The sequence below is a fragment of the Aquarana catesbeiana genome, linkage group LG02, assembly GCF_042186555.1.
Source record: "Aquarana catesbeiana isolate 2022-GZ linkage group LG02, ASM4218655v1, whole genome shotgun sequence".
NCBI classification, from domain to species: Eukaryota; Metazoa; Chordata; class Amphibia; order Anura; family Ranidae; genus Aquarana; species Aquarana catesbeiana.
In genome coordinates this window covers 561,897,396-561,918,035 of record NC_133325.1, presented here as the reverse complement: position 1 = coordinate 561,918,035, position 20,640 = coordinate 561,897,396, and the positions used below count along the sequence as shown (strand labels likewise).

The window sequence follows — 20,640 nt, the reverse complement described above, 5'->3', positions numbered from 1 at the left end:
GGGATGAGAGAGGACACGGCCGATCTGCTCCGTCTCCAACCCCCCACCCCCCCTCTCCTGTGTGTGCTCCATGGGAAATGTGAGCTTGTTAGCTTCACACTTGACTGCCCACAGAGCACACACAGTAGGAGAGGGGAGGGGCAGGAGAGAGAGGACAGAGGGGGAGCTAGGACTCTCAATTGCGCCTCTGTGCTGTTCCATGAGAGACATACTCTCAGCTCAGAGCCGTGCTGAGAAGGCAGACAGCACTGATGAGTACTGACAGGCTGCACTGATGGGAGGCATTGATGGGCACTGATAGGAGGCACTAATATTGCACATTAGTGCCTCCTAACAGTGCTCATCAGTGCAGCCTATCAGTGCACATCAATGCCTCCTATCAGTGTCCGATAGGCTGCACTGATGAGCACTGATAAGAAGCACTAATGGGCACTGATAGGCTGCATTAATGAGCACTGATAGGAGGCACTAATGTGCACTGATAGGCTGCACCGATGAGCACTTTTAGGTGGCATTGATGAGCCCTTATAGGCAGAACTCATAGGCTGCACTGATGGGTACTAATGAACACTGATAGGCAGAACTCAGGCTGCATTGACGATCACTGATAGGTGGCACTGATGAGCACTGATAGGTGGCACTGATAGGTAGCACCGATGGGCATTGAGCACTGATAGGTGGCATTGATGAGCACTGATAGGCAGCATTGATGAGCACTGATAGATGCTGAGAGGCACTGATAGGCAGCATTAATAAGCACTGATAGAGGGAAATGATGGGCAGCATTAAAGAGCACTGATAGGTGGCACTTATGGACGCTGTTAGGTGGCATCGATGGGCACTGATAGGTGGTGCTGATAAGAAGAATTTATGGGCACTAATAGATGGCATTGATGAGCACTGATAGGTAACACTTGTAGGCATAATCGATGGGCACTGATAGGCAGCATTGATGAGTACTAATAGGTAGCATTGGTGAGCACTGATAGGTGTCACTGATGATTGGGGCACTGATTATCAGTGTAAACAATTTACTGACATTCTGTATGGTTAATGGAAGTTCTTTCCTCACACAGACACAGCGTGGGAGGAAAGGACTGCAGATAACCGGCAAGTCTGTTTGCATGTGATCACATGATAAAGGGCCGCTGTGATTGCGCTGGATGCACGTCCCAGGGGGCATGCGGGAGGCAGGTTTCCCTGGACACCCTTCCAAACTTGGAAGCCCGGGGCCCTGAAAGTTCTATGTACACCTCTGAATAAAATATTTACAAAAATGTGAGGGGTGTACTCACTTTTGTGAGATAATGTATATACCTGGAAACTACATGCTAGTTGGTGTAACAGCAATAGCTTGTAAATTATTGGAGGAGAGGATAAGGGACTATATACAAGAATTTTCTGTCGAAAACAGTATCATTAGTAATCAGCATGGATTTACTCTATGGAAGGTCATTTTTGCCAGACCAATCTATTAGCATTCTACGAGGAAGTGAGCTGCCATCTAGATAAGGGAAAGATGTTGTGTATCTGGATTTTGCAAAAGCATTTAATACAGTTCCACATAAACTTTTAATTTCCAAATTGATGTCTGTAGGCTTGGACCATAGGGTAAGTACCTGGATAGAAAATTGGTTACCGGAACACACTCAAAGATCTGTCTTGAGACCAATTCTGCTTAATTTATTCATAAATGATATAGAGGTTGGTGTAAATAGCTCAAGCTCAGTGTTTACTGATGATACAAAACTAAGCAGGGCAATAACTTCACAGCAAGATGTGGAAATCTTACAAGAGGACCTCAATAAAATACAGGGGGTGGGCAACTACGTGGCAAATGAGGTTAGGGGGAAGAACCACTTTGGGAATCCAGGATAGAAAAAGACCTAGTAGATGACAGACTCAGCAACAGCATACAATGCCAAGCAGCAGCAAGGAATGCAAGCTGAATATTAGCATGCAAAAAATAGGGGATTTATTCAAGAGATAAAACGATTATTCTGCCAATCTAAAAGACTCTGGTCTGGCTGTATCTTGAGTATTCCGTCCAGTTCTGGGCCTCAGTCCTGAGAAAGAATGTGCTGAAACTGGAGAGAGTCCAGAGACGACCAACAAAGCTAATAAAGGGACTAGAGGATCTCAGCTATGGGGAAAGCCTACAAGCATTGAACTTATTCTCCCAGGAGAAGAGATGCTTGAGAGGAGAATCGATATACAAATATCTTAAAGCGGAGTTTCGCCTGCAAAAAAAAAAAATAAAGTCAGCAGCTACAAATACTGCAGCTGCTGACTTTTAAAATAAGGACACTTACCTGTCCAGGGTGCCCGTGATGTCCTCACCTGAAGGTGACCCAATCCTTGACTCAGGGTGGAGGCGCCGGCATCTTAAGTAAGGGAATCAGGAAGTGAAGCCTTGCGGCTTCACAGCCTGTTTCCCTATTGCGAATGCGCGAGTCATGCTGTGCATTCTGAATGGCCCTGCTGTCTTCTGGGACCTGTGTGTCTCCCAGCGGGGGGGGGCGGAGGAGGGGCCGGACTTTCGCTGGAAGTGGGAGCAAATACCTGTATTAGACTGGTATCTGCTCCCCCCTGAAAGGTGCCAAATGTGACACTGGGTGGGGGGAAGGAACCAGGATGAACCGGATAAGCGGAAGTAACATTTTTGGGTGGAACTCTGCTTTAATGGTGTCATCACATCAGTACCACTCTCTACATTAGCAGAGGACTGCCAAGAGAAGATGTAAAAAGGAAGAAGACCCAGCACATGGTGATTCACATCATGTGCTGGGTCGTCTTCCTTTTTACAGCTTCTCCAGCCCTTGGCAGTCCTCTGCTAATGCAGTGAGTGGCACTGATGTGATGACATCAGACACCCTCTCTGCAAAAATACATGATGAATGAAAGGTGCTATTGTGGCACTGCCTTGGGGGTGGGGCGGAGGCCAAGACACCCTGCATTCATAGTAAGCCCGTTAGGTATCCTTGTTCATACATAGTTACATAGTTGGTAAGCTTATATAAAGACACCAGTACATCCAGTTCAACTTGCGTGTGCGTGTGTTTAGGTCGATAATGAATCCCATATTCATATAAGATGGCCATCTAATCGGTTTTTTAAATTATCGACACTCCGTGCTGTTACTACTGCTACTACGGCCTGAAGACATCCCAAAAGAAAAATAAAATATAGCAAACACTAAAGCAGGATATACAGTGTAAAGGTCCCCTGGGTTTGAGGAGGGGGGGGGGCATTTAGGGGCCCATACTGAGCCAGAGTTGGGTTTTGAATGATATATGGTCTCAATGCTCAAGGTCTGTTTTGTATTTCTATCAACAGTTCATCCTGAATGTAAGATTGGATTACAGGATATCGTATCTGCTCTCCGTTTTCAAGAAGGAATTTGTTGAAGTTTTTCCCATGCAAGACAGCGCAGCTGATGGGACAGCACCAACCTTTGACAACACAAGTAAATCACATGCAAATATTAATGATACAAGTATAGCAGTCATTGTAAAGCGAACTACATGAAATATGCTGCTTTGAATACATGGCAGCAGATGATCTTCGCAAACTCTCAGCATGCTAGTGTCTTGACTGCATGAGAAGGAGTTTCAGATAATAGCAAAATGAAATATCCATTTTTTTAAATACACATGAGGCTTAATTTGCAAAACTTTACACATATAGATAAGTATCTGTTTTTTTAGGCCATGTGACTGTAATTTTCAGATTCTGTACATAGCTGAAAATAACTGTCAAATTTTACCATTGTGAATTGAGCCTATGGTATAATAAACAAACAGTGGGCTGTCCCTGAAATTCATAAATTCTGTCAGGTCTCCATACCACAATTTTCAGTGCTTGTGATGGATTCATGTACCTGTCAGAGACAGATGCATGAATTTGTTGAGTGGAGGCCATACTGGTCAGTCCTTCCTCAGCGAAGCTAGTAGTGCAGAGCTCCCTACCTGGCCACTGCAGCTGTCACACAGAGGTGGATGGAGACGGATGGGGAACTCCATAAGACTAGTTCCACACCAGGTCCACCTTGTTTGTGATTAAAAGAAGACAGCAGTGGATCGATTCCATAGCCGCTATTAAAACCAATAACAGCTATGAAATCTGTCCACTGTCATCCGCTAAAGTCCTAGCAATAGAACTTGTCCTAGAACTAGTCTGCTTGGATTCACATCAGTCTCCACTCACTATGAATGTTTGGTCTGCGTCATTGATTGCTAGGACTCTTGCAGTAAAAATACAAAACACATTAACCACTTCAGCTCCGGACCATTTGGCAGCTCAATGACCGGAGGACTTTTTACAATTTGGCACTGCGCTGCTTTAACTGGTAATTGTGCGGTCATGCAATGTTGTACCCAAACAAAATTTGCATCCTTTTTTTCCCCACAAATAGAGCTTTCTTTGGATGGTATTTGATTGCCTCTGCGATTTTTATTTTTTACGATATAAACAGAAAAAGACTGAAAATTTTGAAAAAAAATGATATTTTCTACTTTTTGTTATTAGAAAAATCCAATAAACTCAATTTTATTCATACATTTAGGCCAGAATGTATTCAGCCACATGTCTTTGGTAAAAAAATGTCAATAAGCGTATATTTATTGGTTTGCTACAAGCTAGGGTATATTTTCTGGAATTTACGCAGCTTTTAGTTTATGACTGCCTATCTCATTTCTTGAGGTGCTAAAATGGCAGGGCAGTACAAAACTCCCCAAATGACCCCATTTTGGAAAGTAGACACCCAATGGAAATTGCTGAGAGGCATGTTGAGCCTATTGAATATTTAATTTTTTGTCCCAAGTGATTGAATAATGACAAAAAAATTTTTTTTTTACAAAAAGTTGTCACTAAATGATATATTGCTCACACATGCCATGGTTATATGTGAAATTGCACCCCAAAATAAATTTTGCTGCTTCTCCTGAGTATGCGGATACCACATGTCTGGGATTTTTTGTGAGCCTAGCCGCGTACGGGCCCCAAAAACCAAGCACCGCCTTCAAGATTTCTAAGGACATTAATTTTTGTTTCACGACCTTACTACCTATCACAGTTTAGAAGGCCAAAAAAATGCCAAGATGGCACAAAACACCCCCTAATGACCCCATTTTGGAAAGTAGACACCCCAAGCTATTTGCTGAGAGGCATGTTGAGTCCATGGAATATTTTATATTTTGCCACAAGTTGCGGGAAAATGACAAACTTTTTTTTTTTTTTGCACATAGTTTTCACTAAATGATATATTGCTCAAACCTGCCATGGGCATATGTGGAATTATACCCCAAAATACATTCTGCTGCTTCTCCTGAGTATGGGGATACCACATGTGTTGGACTTTTTGGAAGCCTAGCTGCGTACGGGGCCCCAAAACCAAGCACTGCCTTCAGGATTTCTAAGGGCGTAAATGTTTGATTTCACTCCTCACTACCTATCAGAGTTTCGAAGGCCATAAAATGCCAAGATAGCACAGAATTCCCCCTAAATGACCCCATTTGGAAAGTATACATGCCAAGCTATTTGCTGAGAGGCGTGGTGAGTATTTATAAAGTCTCACACATGTGGTATCCCTATATTAGGAGAAGCAACAGAATGTATTTTGGGGTGTAATTTCACATGGCATGTTTGAGCAATATATCATTTAGTGACATCTTTGTGCAAAAAAAAAAAAAAAAAAAATTAGTCTTTTTTCCCGCAACTTGTGTCAAAATATAAAATATTCCATGGACTTGACATGCCTCTCAGCAAATAGCTTGGGGTGTCTACTTTCCAAAATGGGGGGTTTTGAACTGTCCTGGCAATTTATGCACAACATTTAGAAGCTTAGAAAAAGGCTAAACCTCAGTGATGGGATTTTAAAGGCAATTCAAAATAAATTTGAAGGAATTTCTTATTAGAAAAATACATTTAAAAGCAGAATATATTTAAAGTACAAAATTCTTTAAAAAAAATTGATCACAACAAAAGCACATATATCATACGAAAAATTACAAAATCATAATTGGTAGTAAACAGTTATGGCAATGACCATCCGACACGTTTCGAGAGTATAAAAATTATAGTCTTCATCAGGGACAATTTGCCATTTCTAGAATCACAAAAACATAATATCAATACAGAATTTTATTTATAAACAACAATTCAAATGCTTTACAGGACTGACAGGTTTGTATGGCCCTCCAACATTGTGCCAAACAATGTTTACGTGCAAAATCCGACATCCATATAGTCTGTATTGGCCTTTGAACATGCAAGGGAGCCCCCAGATATTATAATCCAATTAAGGCGTCAAAGTAAATGTATAGTTGCAGTTTGGAGGAACCCAAGATAGATAGCAACAGGGAGCATCTAAAAGGAGAAATATGAGCCAATGATAAGACTACCTTTCAAAAAATGATAAATAATCAAAAATAGGGCAAAAGGTTGTACAATGAAGACAAACCCCCTATACGCCCCCACAGATAAGAGGGAAGGAGGTGGGTCAAGGGGACTAAAAAGCCCATAAATAAATTAAAAAATAAAATAAAAATAAAAAATGGAAAATGAAAATTAATGAAAAATAAAGAAGCAAAACAAAAAAAGAAAAGAAAAGAAAAAAAATGAATGAACAGAAAAATTCCCTCCACTTACGATAGAAATATTTCAATAGGGATACTAGAGTCACCCTGAGGGACAGATTGAAGAGCCAATTGGAGGAAAACTTTCTCACAGACCCATATCTGAAAAGATTGATTGAACAGAGGGGATAATGTCAGTATCGCAGTGGGGCATCCAACAAATGTTGATAAGTAAATATTAATTCAATATAGAAATAGAAACCGAAGCTTCAAAAAGAAGGAGTGAGAGAAGGAACCACACCACAATCAGTTGAGCCTACCGCAAGTAAGAAGAAATACAAAACCCAGAATAACCCAATCAATGAAATGGGATATACCCAAATACAGCATAATAGAAAGGAGCCATAGCGCTTACCATAGGCAAAGAGATCTCCAAAGGCTCCCCAGAAAAGAAGAAATCACTGCATCGAGGAGAGAAACTAATCCTCCAACCTGCCTGTCACAGCATCAAGCAACACAAGTTTTGTTGTGAAAAGGGATGGCGCCTCGAGGGTTCCCGGCGTTCCCCTTATATAGCCCAGCTAAACACAGGGTCTCATGGGGTCCGAGAAGCGCCGTATGCCATATAGGCAATGACGTTACTCCCCTCACGTCGCTGTATTAAGAATCAATTAACAGCTGATGACTCCAGGAGAGGCCGCAAGACAAGGCCGCAAGACAAGTCCGCCCCCCTGATCACATCAGCCAATCCCAAAAAAAGAAAGGACATACCATACCTGCAAAGCAAATACAAAATAACATAGTAAAAAATTAAAAATTTTTTAATGCAATCAGGGCCTAAAATATATATATGCCAAAGCATGGGGGCATCCGCCCCAAAAGTTAGGAGCAAATCGCTCCTCCACCCCTGCTGCCCCCATGCTTCGGCATATATGCTCTTTTTTTTTTTAACTGTGTTGGTGAAATCACCTGCTACAACGCTGGAGTCACGGCTATATCTATCGTGGGAGCAAACGCTGTTGCTGTCAAGATAAATAAATCCGCGCTGCAGCTGAATGGCGTACCTGCTAAGCAAATGATGGTTAACAATAAAACAAACATTACAGTATAACATACCATACCTGCAAAGCAAATACAATAAAACATAGTAAAAATAAAACCAAGAGAGAACGATAGATATAGAACAATAGTCTGCAAACAGTAGAGTGGAATGTAGAGAACGAATATAAAAGAGAGAACAATAGAGAGAGAGAAGAAAAATACAACCACAACTATTTTTGGCTTAATTTTTTTTGTGTTTTTGTGTGTGTTTTTTTTCCACTTTTTTCACTTTTAAAAAATGTAAAAAAAACTATAAACCGAATGTTGCAGATTAGGGTCTCTCAAAATGTGATGGCCATCCCATATTTCGAGACCCTGTGTACGTGTGCCTATGACTGCATGGTGCTGTACCCTACGCTAATACTTCAACTAGTGTGTGATAGCATTTGAAATAGTCACCAATGCAAAGACCAGGTTGGTCAGGACAGGAGGGACAATAAAAGCGGGTGTCACACCTAAATCCGCGTTTTCTACAGACACGACATCTTCTTTGGGGTGTTCTTTGGGTAGGGGCACCAGAGAGGACATGCGGAAAATGCCTCATGCAGCCAGCTTACTGCATTTGCGTTGGGAAGTTGGGCCAGAGCACCGTCTGGAAACAGAAGGGCTCTGATGATCTCTTCCTGGAATTTAAGGACGGATCCAGTTCATCCTGAAGCTCTGTATAGCACATGAGCATTCAGCAAAGCCAATTGAAATAAGTATACAGACACTTTTTTATACCAGCGTCTGACCTTATGGGCAATTAGGTACAGCGCCAACAACTGGTCATTGAGGTCCACCCCTCCCATATTGAGGTTATATTCCTGGACACAAAGGGGTTTCTCCACAACACATATAGCCTGTGGCCCTGTCACAGAGCTTATACATCTTGACCCTGTATCTGGCACGCTTGCTGGGAAGATACTGTTTGAATGACAAGTGGTCAGAAAAGTTAATCAGGGACTCATCAACGCAGACAACTTGATGGGGAGTAAACAGGGCTGCAAAACGTTGGTTGAAGTGGTTTATGAGGGGCTGAATTTTGTAGAGCCGATCAAATTCAGGGTCGCCCCGAGGACCACAGAGTTCATTGTTGTTGAAATGCGTGAACCACAAGATCTGCTCGTATCGTGTCCTGGTCATGGAGGCAGAGAACACGGGCATGTGGTGAATTGGGTCAGTGGACCAATATGACCGCAATTCACTCTTTTTAGTTATGCCCATGAGGAGGGATAGGCCCAGGAAGGTCTTAAATTCGGAGACCGTAATTGGTCTCCAATCTCTGGCAAGGGTCAGCTGGGGATTAGTGGCGATGAATTGACCAGCATATAAATTGCTTTGGTCCACAATAGATCTATAGAGATCTTCCGTGAAAAATAGCGAATAAAAATCAAGTGACGTAAAATCAACTGTTTCCACCTGAATTCCGGGTTGGCCAGTGAATGGGGGAAGTACGGGTGCTGCAGAAGTGGTGGGTTCCCAATTAGGATTGGTGAATGTAGCAGGAAGGGCACTATGGGCTCGACGGGCCTGTCTTTGTCTTCTTGGTGGCAGTGGGACACTACTCGTGCTTGCCACCTCGCCAGCTTGAACTGCACTTATGGGACTCGCCACGTCACCAAGTGTTACTGCAGTGCTGGATGTATGACCAGGATGTACTAAGCCGCTCTCTGCTCCATACGAGGGACCGTCGGTTCTTGCACCTCAACGACAGCAGAAGAAGAAGATCAGGGTCTGGTATGCCTGACCTTGGCAGGGACCATAACTCCCGTCGTCAGAGCTATCTGGTGGGTTGCCGCTGTCATCTACAGGTTCGTATTTTGAGCCTGAATCTGACAGATGAGTGACTTCCTCTTCACTGTCATGTTCAGAAACGTGTAGGCCTCTTCACTACTGTACCTTCGATTTGCCATTTTGGGCTCTAAATCTACTGGTACAGTAGTGAGACTCACAGGTAAAAAAGCTCCTGACTGTTAGCGACTGATTCAAATGCTACCAAAAAACTGTTAATGTTAGCAGGGATCAGGCCTGACTCTGCGAACGCTGCAGTTATGTGTGTTGTGTTTTGTAAGTGACAGTGATCGATTGATACTGCACTTGGGTGGGCTTGGCGGAGGGGCTATACGCAGGTGCTAGCAGGTATCAGGGCTGATCCCGCTAACACTGCGTTTTTGGGAACCCTAAACTGCTTGGGACACGAGTATAGATCTGATCAGATCAGATATTGATCTTTTCAGACACTATGCTACTAAGGGAGGCGTATGGTGTGTGCGTGGGTGTTAGCGGTACTGGCACTTATCTGACGCTGCCTGGGGCAACGCACACCCTATCTGACGCTAAAACCTAACTTTGATCACCTGCTGGGTGATCAGGGGGTTAAACCTTTATTGGGTAAAATACAGAGGGTGCCCTGATGCTATAAAAAAAATCTAGCGAAACTGCGTCACCCGTGACACTTATACTGTGATCACAGGTGACAGGGGGTAATCAAGGGGTTAAACCTTTATTGGGGGGGGTTAGGGGGGGTCCCTAAACCTAATACTAATTATCTTAACACTGATTAGTGTCACTAATGACACTAGTACAGCAATGAAAAAAAATCTGATTGCTGTACTGGGTGACACAGTGACAGGTGGTGAAGGGGTTAATTGGGGGGGTGATCGGGGGGGGGGTGAATTGTGTGCCCAAGTGACCTGGTGTCAGTGTAGTGTTGGTGCACTTACTTGGATGTCTTCTCTCCTCTTGGTCTGGAACGAAAAGACAGACACGAGGAGAGATGACATCACTTCCCCTGTCAGTGTTTACAGTTACACAGACAAGAGAAGGATCTCATTTGTCAGGACGGATCGCCAGGTCCAGGCCAGATATCATTGGAACGGTGTTCGGTTCCTGATCGAATCCGATCGTCACTGCCGGCACGCGCCCCACAGCTGGCCGCGCGCCCGCCGTACAATGACGGCGATTCGCCTGCCTGTGCCATTCTGCCGCAGTATAACTGCAGCAGATGGTCAGCAAGCGGTTAATAAAGTGAAACACAGTGGGAAAAATAATTATTTGATCCCCTGCAGATTTTATAAGTTTGCCCACTTACAAAGAAATTAAGGGTCTATATTTTTTATCATAGGTGTATTTTAATTGATAATAGACAGAATATTAACCAAAAATCCAGAAAAAACACATGATACAAATGTTATAAAATGAGTTGCAGTTCAGTGAGTAAAATAAGTATTTGATCCCCTACCAACCAACAATAATTCTGGCTGCCACAGACTGGCTACAGTATGTGCTTATGTGGTACACAGTTTGTCCTGTCAATTTAAGAAGGTGCTTCTAACGACAACACAGAATCTCTTTCTTACATCAAAACCTCACCATCATGGGCAAGACCAAAAAGCTGTGAAAGGACATCAAAGACAAGATTGTAGACCTACACAAGGCTGGAATGGGCTACAAGACCATCAGCAAGAAGCTTGTTGAGAAGGACACAACTGTTGGAGTGATTTTTTGCAAATGGAAGAAATGCAAAATAAAATCTTGCAGACCGAGGGCGATTGATTGTTGTCTTATGGGGTATAGATGATCATGAGAAAAGCGAGGGATCAGCCTAGAACTACACGGGAGGAGCTTGTGAATCATCTCAAAACAACAAGTAAAAGGCGCAAAACACTTGTGGGTCTATTGTTACCCAATATAAGCCCATAAATTAGTCAATGAAAAATGAAATAAATATAAAATCCATACACTGAGGGCTGTCACCACGTTAAAATAGAAGCCAGTTTCCAGTGGAGCTGAGAATAAACAAGGAAGAGAGGTGCCTCTTAGACCCTTTTCACACTGGGGCATTTTTCAGGAGCTTTAGCCCTAAAAATAGTGCCTGTAAACCTGAAAAATGCCTCATCTGCAGTCCCAGAAAGTCCTGCGAACAGCATCTTTGGGGCGGTTTGCAAGCAGTGTATACACCGCTCCTCCACCACCCATGCCCATTGGAATGCACGGGCATTTGGCAGCGGCACTACACGGGTGCTTTTAACCCCTTTTTAACCCCTTCTAGAGGGTTAAAAGCACCCCGCTCCCGTCCCGCATAGCGGCACCAAAGCGCCGCTATAACAGCTAACGCCCCAGTGTGAAAGGGCTCTAAGTGCAGAAGTTAACGATGGGAAAGATCCTGCGAGCCACACAAAACTTAGTAAAACACTACTTAGTAAAACTACTCAGCTGCGTGCGTTAAACACGTCTCATGCGCATGCAAATGACAAATGTAAAAAAATATTACGCTGCGCTAGAATGTGTTGGACATGCTACTAAATTATAGCATGATAGAACAACTGCATCTAAATAATGTAAAAAGTGCTAAGTGCCAAAAACAATAAAAAAGGTCATTTGGTGTCACACAGTTCATGTGTAAAAAAAGTCCTCAATGGAACCAAAACATATAGTTCACTATGAAGTCCCTCACGAAAAGTATCATATTTGCCATGCTTAGAGCGGTTCACTGATGCACCTATATATTGTGAATACCCCTTTTGGGGAGAGTATCTATTTTTTAATACATTTTAAAACTGTATTACACTATGTATTTTTTTCTTCCCATCTATATATACCTTTTACTGCATTGGAGCCTGGGATCCTGTGATAGAACCCGGGGTGGTTCACAAGCGTGGTTTGACTTTGTCTAGCGACTTGGTCACACGCTCTGAGGTGAACGCATTACCTTTGGGGTCACCGAATTGCACCATTGCATGGTCTTTGGCACTTTGAGAGTTACTAGCAAGTTTGATTGTATCACCAGTGGACATCACGTTTAGGCACCTTTATATCTTTTGCAGGACTTCATAGTGAACTATATGTTTTGGTTCCATTGAGGACTTTTTTTTACACATGAACTGTGTGACACCAAATTACCTTTTGTATTGTTTTTGGCACTTAGCACTTTTTACATGCTCATATATATATTTATATTGTATTAAGTATGTTTATGTGCACATTTGCACTCTATGCGTTTATATTTTGCACATTTGAGTAATATTGTCATCTAGTTATGCTTATTGGTACTTGTGTACTTTGATGCGTTTATTTGTCATATTTCACATTTGAATTTGCATTTATTACTTTGATGCATTTATATTTATTTGTCATATTTCACATTTGTATTTACATTTATTAGTATCCATCTATTATTAGGTCCGCTTACCTTGTAGAGGTATTCTGTTTCCCTCATCCACATGCTTTTATTTAGACGCAGTTGTTCTATCATGCTATAATTTAGTAGCATGTCCAACACACTCTAGTGCAGTGTAATCTTTTTTTACATTTTTATATTTTTATAAGTGTAGAAGTTGAAACCACTTTAAAAAGAATGTACAAATGGCAACTCACATTTGTGGAGATTTTAAAAACCTACAAGCTTGTAGGTTTTCTCCTTAGAGCAAAAGGATTTTTTACCATGCTGGACAAACTTACATGTTTTACAAAGAGCTTTTCGGCACTGATACATACCTACAGGGGGGTATCAGAACTGATGAGCTAGGTCTGGTGTCAATGAGTTTGTTTGCTCGGGGTAATCTTATTTATAAGATTGCAAGCTTTACGGTAAGTAACTCTGGGATTTTCCAGGAGGATGGTTTTGAGGTGGGGGTCTTGTTGCAATGTGTTTCAATGATTAGCAGGATTCTTTCAATTTTTTTTATATTGAAAATGGAACGTAGTAACAAATCTGATGGGATGGTCACCAGGTTCTGAAGCTGTTTTTGGAGGTTTACCTTTTAGATAGAGTTCATAGGCTCGGTCTACTAGCCATTCTGGGTACTGTTTGTCTAGAAAATGTATTTTGAGGGCTACTCTCTGTTCCACGTGTGCAGGGGTCGAGTGTGAATGGGAGGAGGGAGGGAAGAGGGAGAAAAAAAAAGTACTGTTTCCTTCCAAATCTGTTTCCAGACACCCACCACCCCCTCCAGTAAAAGTTAACAATAAGAATGATGAACTACTGGCTGACCTTAATCAATTTTACAACAGACCTACAAATACATGCAACACCGAGGATAATCTTAGACATGATCATATGGTCTCCCTTCATAAACCTGACCACCCGCAGGTTACTAGTTATAACACAAACAAGAAGAACAAAATTGCCTCATCTTATAACTCTTCTAGAAATAGACCACCAGACATCAACCATTCAGGTGTTGGTAAGGGTCATATAGATCTAGATAATACAGCTACACCCCCTGTTAATCTATCAGACATCCCTACTACAGCTAAACAGGCTACTAACGTCCAAAATATCCCCCCAGTAATCAGTATGCTATCAGTTAATACGTCTATACCATCTCTTCCCATAGATACATCTTTTTTAGTATTCAGCCCTCTTCCAGTCAGCTCCAAAAAAAGAAAATTCAGTGGAGAGGCTGCAGAGGAGGGCGAACTAGGTCCAAAAACATACGTTCAGAAAAGCCGAAAACTGTGAAAATATTCAATTTATCTTCACATGTTCTCTCTGCTGCTGACACCACCCTTCTTAGTCGAGGATTGAATTTTGCTCTTATTAATAACCCCAGTCCCTTTTTGCTATTCAAAGACTTAAACAGAAATATTTGTAACCTTACCCTCAAAAGATATTATCATATTATTATTATTATTATTATTATACAGGATTTATATAGCGCCAACGGTTTACGCAGCACTTTACAACAACAAGGGTAGACAGTAAAAATACAATACACTTTAATACATTAGGAATCAGAGGGCCCTGTTCCTTAGAGCTTACAATCTAAGAGGGACGGTCAAGAGATACAAGAGGTGATAACTGTGGGAGATGTGCTGATGGAGAAATGTACAGTTTTTAGGTGGGGGCCAGATAGGCTTCTCTGAAGAGATGAGTTATCAGGGAAGATGCACCTGAGGGAGGAAATATCATGAGCTCAGCTTGGATAGCTTAAGTTTGAGGAAGTGATGTGACATCCAGGCTGATATGTCTGCTAGCAGGTTGGTGATGCGTGAGGAGACGGAGAGAACTGGTGGGTGGAGAGATAGATTTGGGTGTCATCAGCATAGAGATGATAGTGAAAGCCATGGGAGGCAATTAACTGACCCAGGGAGGTGGTATAGATTGAGAAAAGGAGAGGTCTAAGAACAGAACTTTGGAGGGGCCCCAATGGAGAAAGGAAGAGGAGAGGAGCAAGTAGAGTTGTAAGTGACACTGAAGGAGCGGTGGGATAGGTAGGATGAGAATCAGCGAGGAGTACAGTCACAGGGACCAAAGGAGTGGAGTTTATTGAGGAGGACGGGTGGTCCACTGTGTCAAAGGCAGCAGAGAGATCCAGGAGAAGTAGTACAGAATAGTGTCCACTGGTTTTAGCCGTTAGTAGGTCATTTGAGAGTTTAAGGAGAGCAATTTAAGTGGAGTGTTGAAGGCGAAATCCGGACTGAAGGGGATCAAGAAGTTTGTTCATGGTAAGATGGTCGCTCAGTCAGTTGTAGACCAGTCTTTCAAGAAGTTTGGAGTAGAAGGCGAGTAAGGAGATGGGACTTATATTATTAAGATTGGTGGGGTCCAGTGAGGGCTTTTTAAGTATGGGGGTGACTGACTCTCTAAAATATGAGCTAGAGGGTGAACGTAACATTTGCGAGGGAGCAGGATCCAGGGGGCAGGTGGTTAGATGAGTGCTAGATAAAAGTTTAGCAACCTCATTAATACTAGCAGGGTTAAATGAGGGAAGTAATGATTGTATCTGTGGACATGGGGCGTTGCATGGGAGAGGTTTCTGCGTGTTGGAGATTTCCTCATGAATTGTATCAATCTTATTTTTGAAGTGATTGGCGATCTCCTGGGCAGTGAGTGAGTTAGAGGGTGGAGGCAGTGGAGAACAGAGTAGAGTATTGAAAGTAGAGAAGAGTTGACATGAATTGGATGAGAAGGTGTTAATGAGTGTGATAAAGTAGGTCTGTTTGGCAGTGTGGAGGCAGGAATAGTATTTTAGGAGGGCAGATTTATATTGTGTGAAGTCTTCCTGGAACTTAGTCATATGCCACAGACACTCAAGAGTGCGGCTACGTTTTCTGAGACTTCTGGTTTCGTATGTTTGCCAGGGTTGTAGCAGTCGGGACCTAATTCTGCATGTATTGAGGGGGACAAGCATGTCTAGGGAGGAAGACAGTGAGCTGTTGTAGATGAAAGTGGCTAGGTTGGGGCAGGACTCAGAGTACTGGGGGTTTTATCAGTGTTATGGATGTAGAATGAGCAAGAGTTGGTAGGAGCAGTAATAGGGAAAGGACAGAAGGCAGGGTCATATGTATAAGCAGGGGGGTGGAGAAGAGGGGTGAAGGTAAGAGGGTTTGAGGAGAGAGGACACAAGTGTCAGAAGGAGTGGTAGAGAGCGCATGTTACAGAGTGGAAGGAGAGCTTAATAGAGAGACAGGGTCACCTGCAGTCTGTTAGGCGCTTTCCAGTGCAGTTTGCTATGTATGTTTGCTTTGTGCAATCCCTGAAGTGCAGAGATTTAAGTGCATATTACTTGTAGAAAGAATCACTATGCATGTTTGCTTTGTGCAATCCCTGAAGTGCAGAGATTGAAGTGCATATTACTTGTAGAAAGAATCACTTAGAGAAAGAAGCCTTAACCTCCCTGGCGGTATGATTATTTCAGATTTTTGCATCTCAAAGCGGTGCAATTATTTTGCATAGAAATTTGGCGTTTTATATTGTAGGTCTGTAATTCTTAGCAGTAACACACTTACCCGTATTTATCGGCGTATAACACGCACAGGTGTATAACACGCACATTAATTTTAAGAGGGAAGTTTCAGGAAAAAATTAAAATGTAATAAGGATTTAATATTTAAGCAACATAAGGGTCAGTGCCCATCTGCAGCCTCACCATTGCCATCAATGCAGCCTGATTAATGCCCATCTGCAGCCTCACAAGTGCCTCAATGCAGCAGCCTCACCACTGCCATCAATGCAGCAGCCTCACCGTTGTCATCAATGCAGCAACCTCACCATTGCCATCAATGCAGCAGCCTCACCATTACCTTCAATGCAGCAGCTTCCTATTACAGAGGCCGCCAAGTAAGCAGGAGATTCTCACAATATTTAATCTGATGGCACTCGTCCCGCCCCCCTCCCTGTACCCTCCGAGGCAGCTAAAATTGAAGTATTGGCATATAACACGCACACACTATTTGCACTCAATTTTCATGGTGAAAAAGTGAGTGTTATATGCCAATAAATACAGTATATCTGTCCACCAAGAGTCTAGTAGATATCTTGGGTATGATGAAGTTTGAAACACAAAATCATAAATTATAATATAATAAATAAATATAAATAATTAAAAAAAAATAATAAAACATTTCCCCACGACTCACTATCGCTTAATTCTGCAAGTGTTATAATTTTTTATTGCTGTTTTCTAGCTGGTCTAAAGCCACTTTTGACGTAAAGGGACAGTTTTTGGTTGCTATGGACAATCTCAAGTTTCCAGGCAGAAAGAACAGTATATATAATATAAAACTGCATGCAGGGCATGGGCCAAAGCACTGGGGACAAAAGGGAAGTGAAATTATTTCATACAGTACTGTTATCTGTAAGATTTCAGTACTGTATGTGTTATGATTTTGACATTTTTTGAATTTGCCGCCAGGCTCCGCCCCTGTGCGTCGCAACGCTCGCAGAGAATGGAGCCTGGCACGGAGAGGCTTCGGGCAGAGGACGGAGCCCGCAGACAGCGCGGGGAGAAATTGCAGGATCCTGGGGACAAGGTAAGTATACCGCACCAGGATCCTAAGATGTAATCCCGAGTGTGGCTCGGGGTTACCGCTAATGGTGCTGAAATTTAACTCTGAGCCACACTCGGGAATGCCATCAGGCAGGTTAAGGATAGAAGCCCCTGCAATGTGCTCCCCCAGCAATGTGCTGACCCCTTAAAGGGTGCTCAAATTTATACTGTTATAAGGGTGGGATGGAAGTTTGTTAATTAATCATGAGTGAATATAAGGATGCCTAACAATAAAAGTGGACCTTTCGCTTCTAAAGTCAGAATAGCAAGAGGCCAAGATAAGATCAACACATAAAACTTAGGTAAGATAGTCCAGAGTAACAAAATACAACATCATGGTTATGCACACAGGACAACAGATAGAGAAGCCAAACATACCAAAGACACATAAACAGAAAGAGCAAGCTGATCCCAATTTCATTTAAAGGTGGAAGATGTGGTTGAGCTGACACAAACACAGAAAGAGCAATCTGATCCCAATTTCATTTAAAAGTGGAACATGTGGTTAAGCTGACACATACCAAAGACACATACACAGAAAGAGCAAGCTGATCCCAATTTCATTTAACCACTTCCCGCCCGCCCTATAGCGGATTGACGTCCGGGAAGTGGTTGTGTTATCCTGACTGGACGTCATATGACGTCCAGCAGGATAACATGCCGCAGCGCGCCCCCGGGGGCGCGCATCGCGGCGATCGGTGGAGCGGTGTGTCAGTCTGACACACCGCTACACTGATCTTGGTAAAAAGCCTCCGACGGAGGCTCTTTACCATGTGATCAGCCGTGTCCAATCACGGCTGATCACGCTGTCAATAGGAAGAGCCGTTGATCGGCTCTTCCTCACTCGCGTCTGACAGACGCAAGTAGAGGAGAGCCGATCGGCGGCTCTCCTGGCAGGGGGGGTCTGCGCTGATTGTTTATCAGCGCAGCCCCCCCTCAGATCACCCCACTGGACTACCAGGGATGCCACTAGGACCACCAGGGAAGGGGCAACATGGATGGCCAGGTATGTACCCCATGGCCATCCACATGTGCCCAATCTGTGCCAATCAGTGCCCACAAATGGGCACTGATTGGCACTATTATATCCATGATCTGCCCAGCAATGCCCAGATCTGCCTAGCAATGCTTTTTTCAGTGCCACCTGTCATTGCCCATCTGTGCCAACTGTCATTGCCCATCGGTGCCACCTGTCAGTGCCCATCTGTGCCCATCTGTGCCCATCAGTGCCACACATCAGTGCCACACATAAGTACCCATCAGTGCCACCCATATATACCAGTCAATGCCACCTACGAGTGCCCATCAGTGCCGCCTATGTGTGCCCATCGGTGCCACCTATGAGTGCCCATCAGTGCCGCATACCAGTGCCACCTATCAGTGCCCATCAGTGCCACCTATCAGTGCCCATCAGTGCCGCCTATCAGTGCCCATCATCACTGCCCGTTAGTGCCACCTCATCAGTGCCACCTCATTGGTGCCACCTCATCGGTGCCCATCAGTGCCGCCGTATCAGTGCCCATCAGTGCAGCCATATCGGTGCCCATTATTGAAGGAGAAAGCATACTTATTTACAAAAAAATTTAACAGAAACAAAGAAAAACTTGTTTTTTTTCGAAATTTTCAGTCTTTTTTTATTTGTTGCGCAAAAAATAAAAACCGCAGAGGTGATCAAATACCACCAAAAGAAAGCTCTATTTGTGGGAACAAAATGATAAAAAATTTGTTTGGGTACAGTGTAGCATGATCGCGCAATTGTCATTCAAATTGCAACAGCGCTGAAAGGTGAAAATTGGGCTGGGCGGGAAGGTGTCTAAGTGCCTGGTATTGAAGTGGTTAAAGGTGGAAGATTTGCTTGAGCTGACATATACCAAAGACACACAGAAAGAAAGAGCAAGCTGATCCAAATTTCATATCAAACAAGCTAAAGACAAATCTTTCCCAAACACGTATCCCACAGATCCTGATTCACCCATCCCATCTTCTAGCCTTTTTGACTTTGATACTGAAGTTATGGATACACTGGATTTACTTTCTATAGAGGATGGCTCACTCAACTTATTTACACAACATCTAGCTACCTCTCCTCCTATAGTCCACTCCTCTCTAAAGCAAAAAATCATTTTTTTATCCTGCTCATTCTAAAGACCCCTACCTAGAGAGCTTCAATAGGGTTGTATATGCCGGCTTCCAAAAACTGTGTCGGTCGTCTTCCACCACCACCCCTAATAACCACAACCGCTCTCCTTTAGAAATTAAAGACTTAGAATCTCTGATGCTAGCTATAGACACCATCATCAAATCTGCTGATAAAAGAGGAGGGATAGTTTTACAAAACAGAGTTGATTATGTAGCAGAAGCCAACAGGCTTCTCTCTGACAATACCCCATATACCATAAAGACCAACAATCCCCCCCAGGTAGACCTAAAGTGGCTGCGATGGACAGTGTGACCACGGGATTCAGTCAATATATAGATCAGTATTTACAGCCACTGGTCCACCAGCTACAATCGAACATCAGAGACGGTACACACCTCTTGGAACTTTTATCTCCATGTAAATGGGAATCCACCTATGTGTGGATTTCCCTAGATGTAAATTCTTTATATACCTCCACGCCCCATAGTTTTGGTTTGCTAGCTCTGGAATTTTTCCTGGCAAAAGATCCATTTTTTAACCCCAGACAGGCAGCTTTCATTTTGGAAGCTACCCATTTTTGCCTAACCCATATTTACTTTAATTTTGATGGTGATTTCTATTTGCAGCTGCAGGACACTGCCATGGGGCCAATTTCACACCTTCCTATGCTAACCTGCCATGGGTTACAGGGAAACCAATTATATTTGGCAACAGAACCCATTTTCTGTCCACATTATCTTCTTCTGAAGATACATTGACAATATAATTATCATTTGGGATGGATCTGTCGATCTCATCACCTCATTCGTCAACCATTGCAACAATAACCCTTACGGTTTGTCATTCACATATGTTACAGACCCCAACACTTTGGTTTTTCTGGATCTAGAATTGGGTCATTTAGAAGATACTATCTACAGTATCTCACAAAAGTGAGTACACCCCTCACAGTTTTGTAAATATTCTATTATATGTTTTCATGTGACAACACTGAAGAAATGACACTTTGCTACAGTGTAAAGCTTATATAACAGTGTAAATTTGCTGTCCCCTCAAAATAACTCAATGC

The 20,640-nt window shown here is 42.9% G+C and overlaps 1 protein-coding gene across 3 annotated transcripts in view; it reads left to right on the top strand.

Annotated features, from left to right (window-relative positions):
- ITPR3 (inositol 1,4,5-trisphosphate receptor type 3) overlaps positions 1–20,640 on the top strand; it is a 475,039-nt gene that overhangs the window by 218,399 nt on the left and 236,000 nt on the right. For all 3 annotated transcript variants that reach the window (XM_073616048.1, XM_073616047.1, XM_073616046.1), the window contains exon 23: positions 3,337–3,466. In XM_073616048.1, the coding sequence (XP_073472149.1) occupies positions 3,337–3,466 (130 nt within the window). The remainder of the gene's footprint in view (positions 1–3,336; positions 3,467–20,640) is intronic.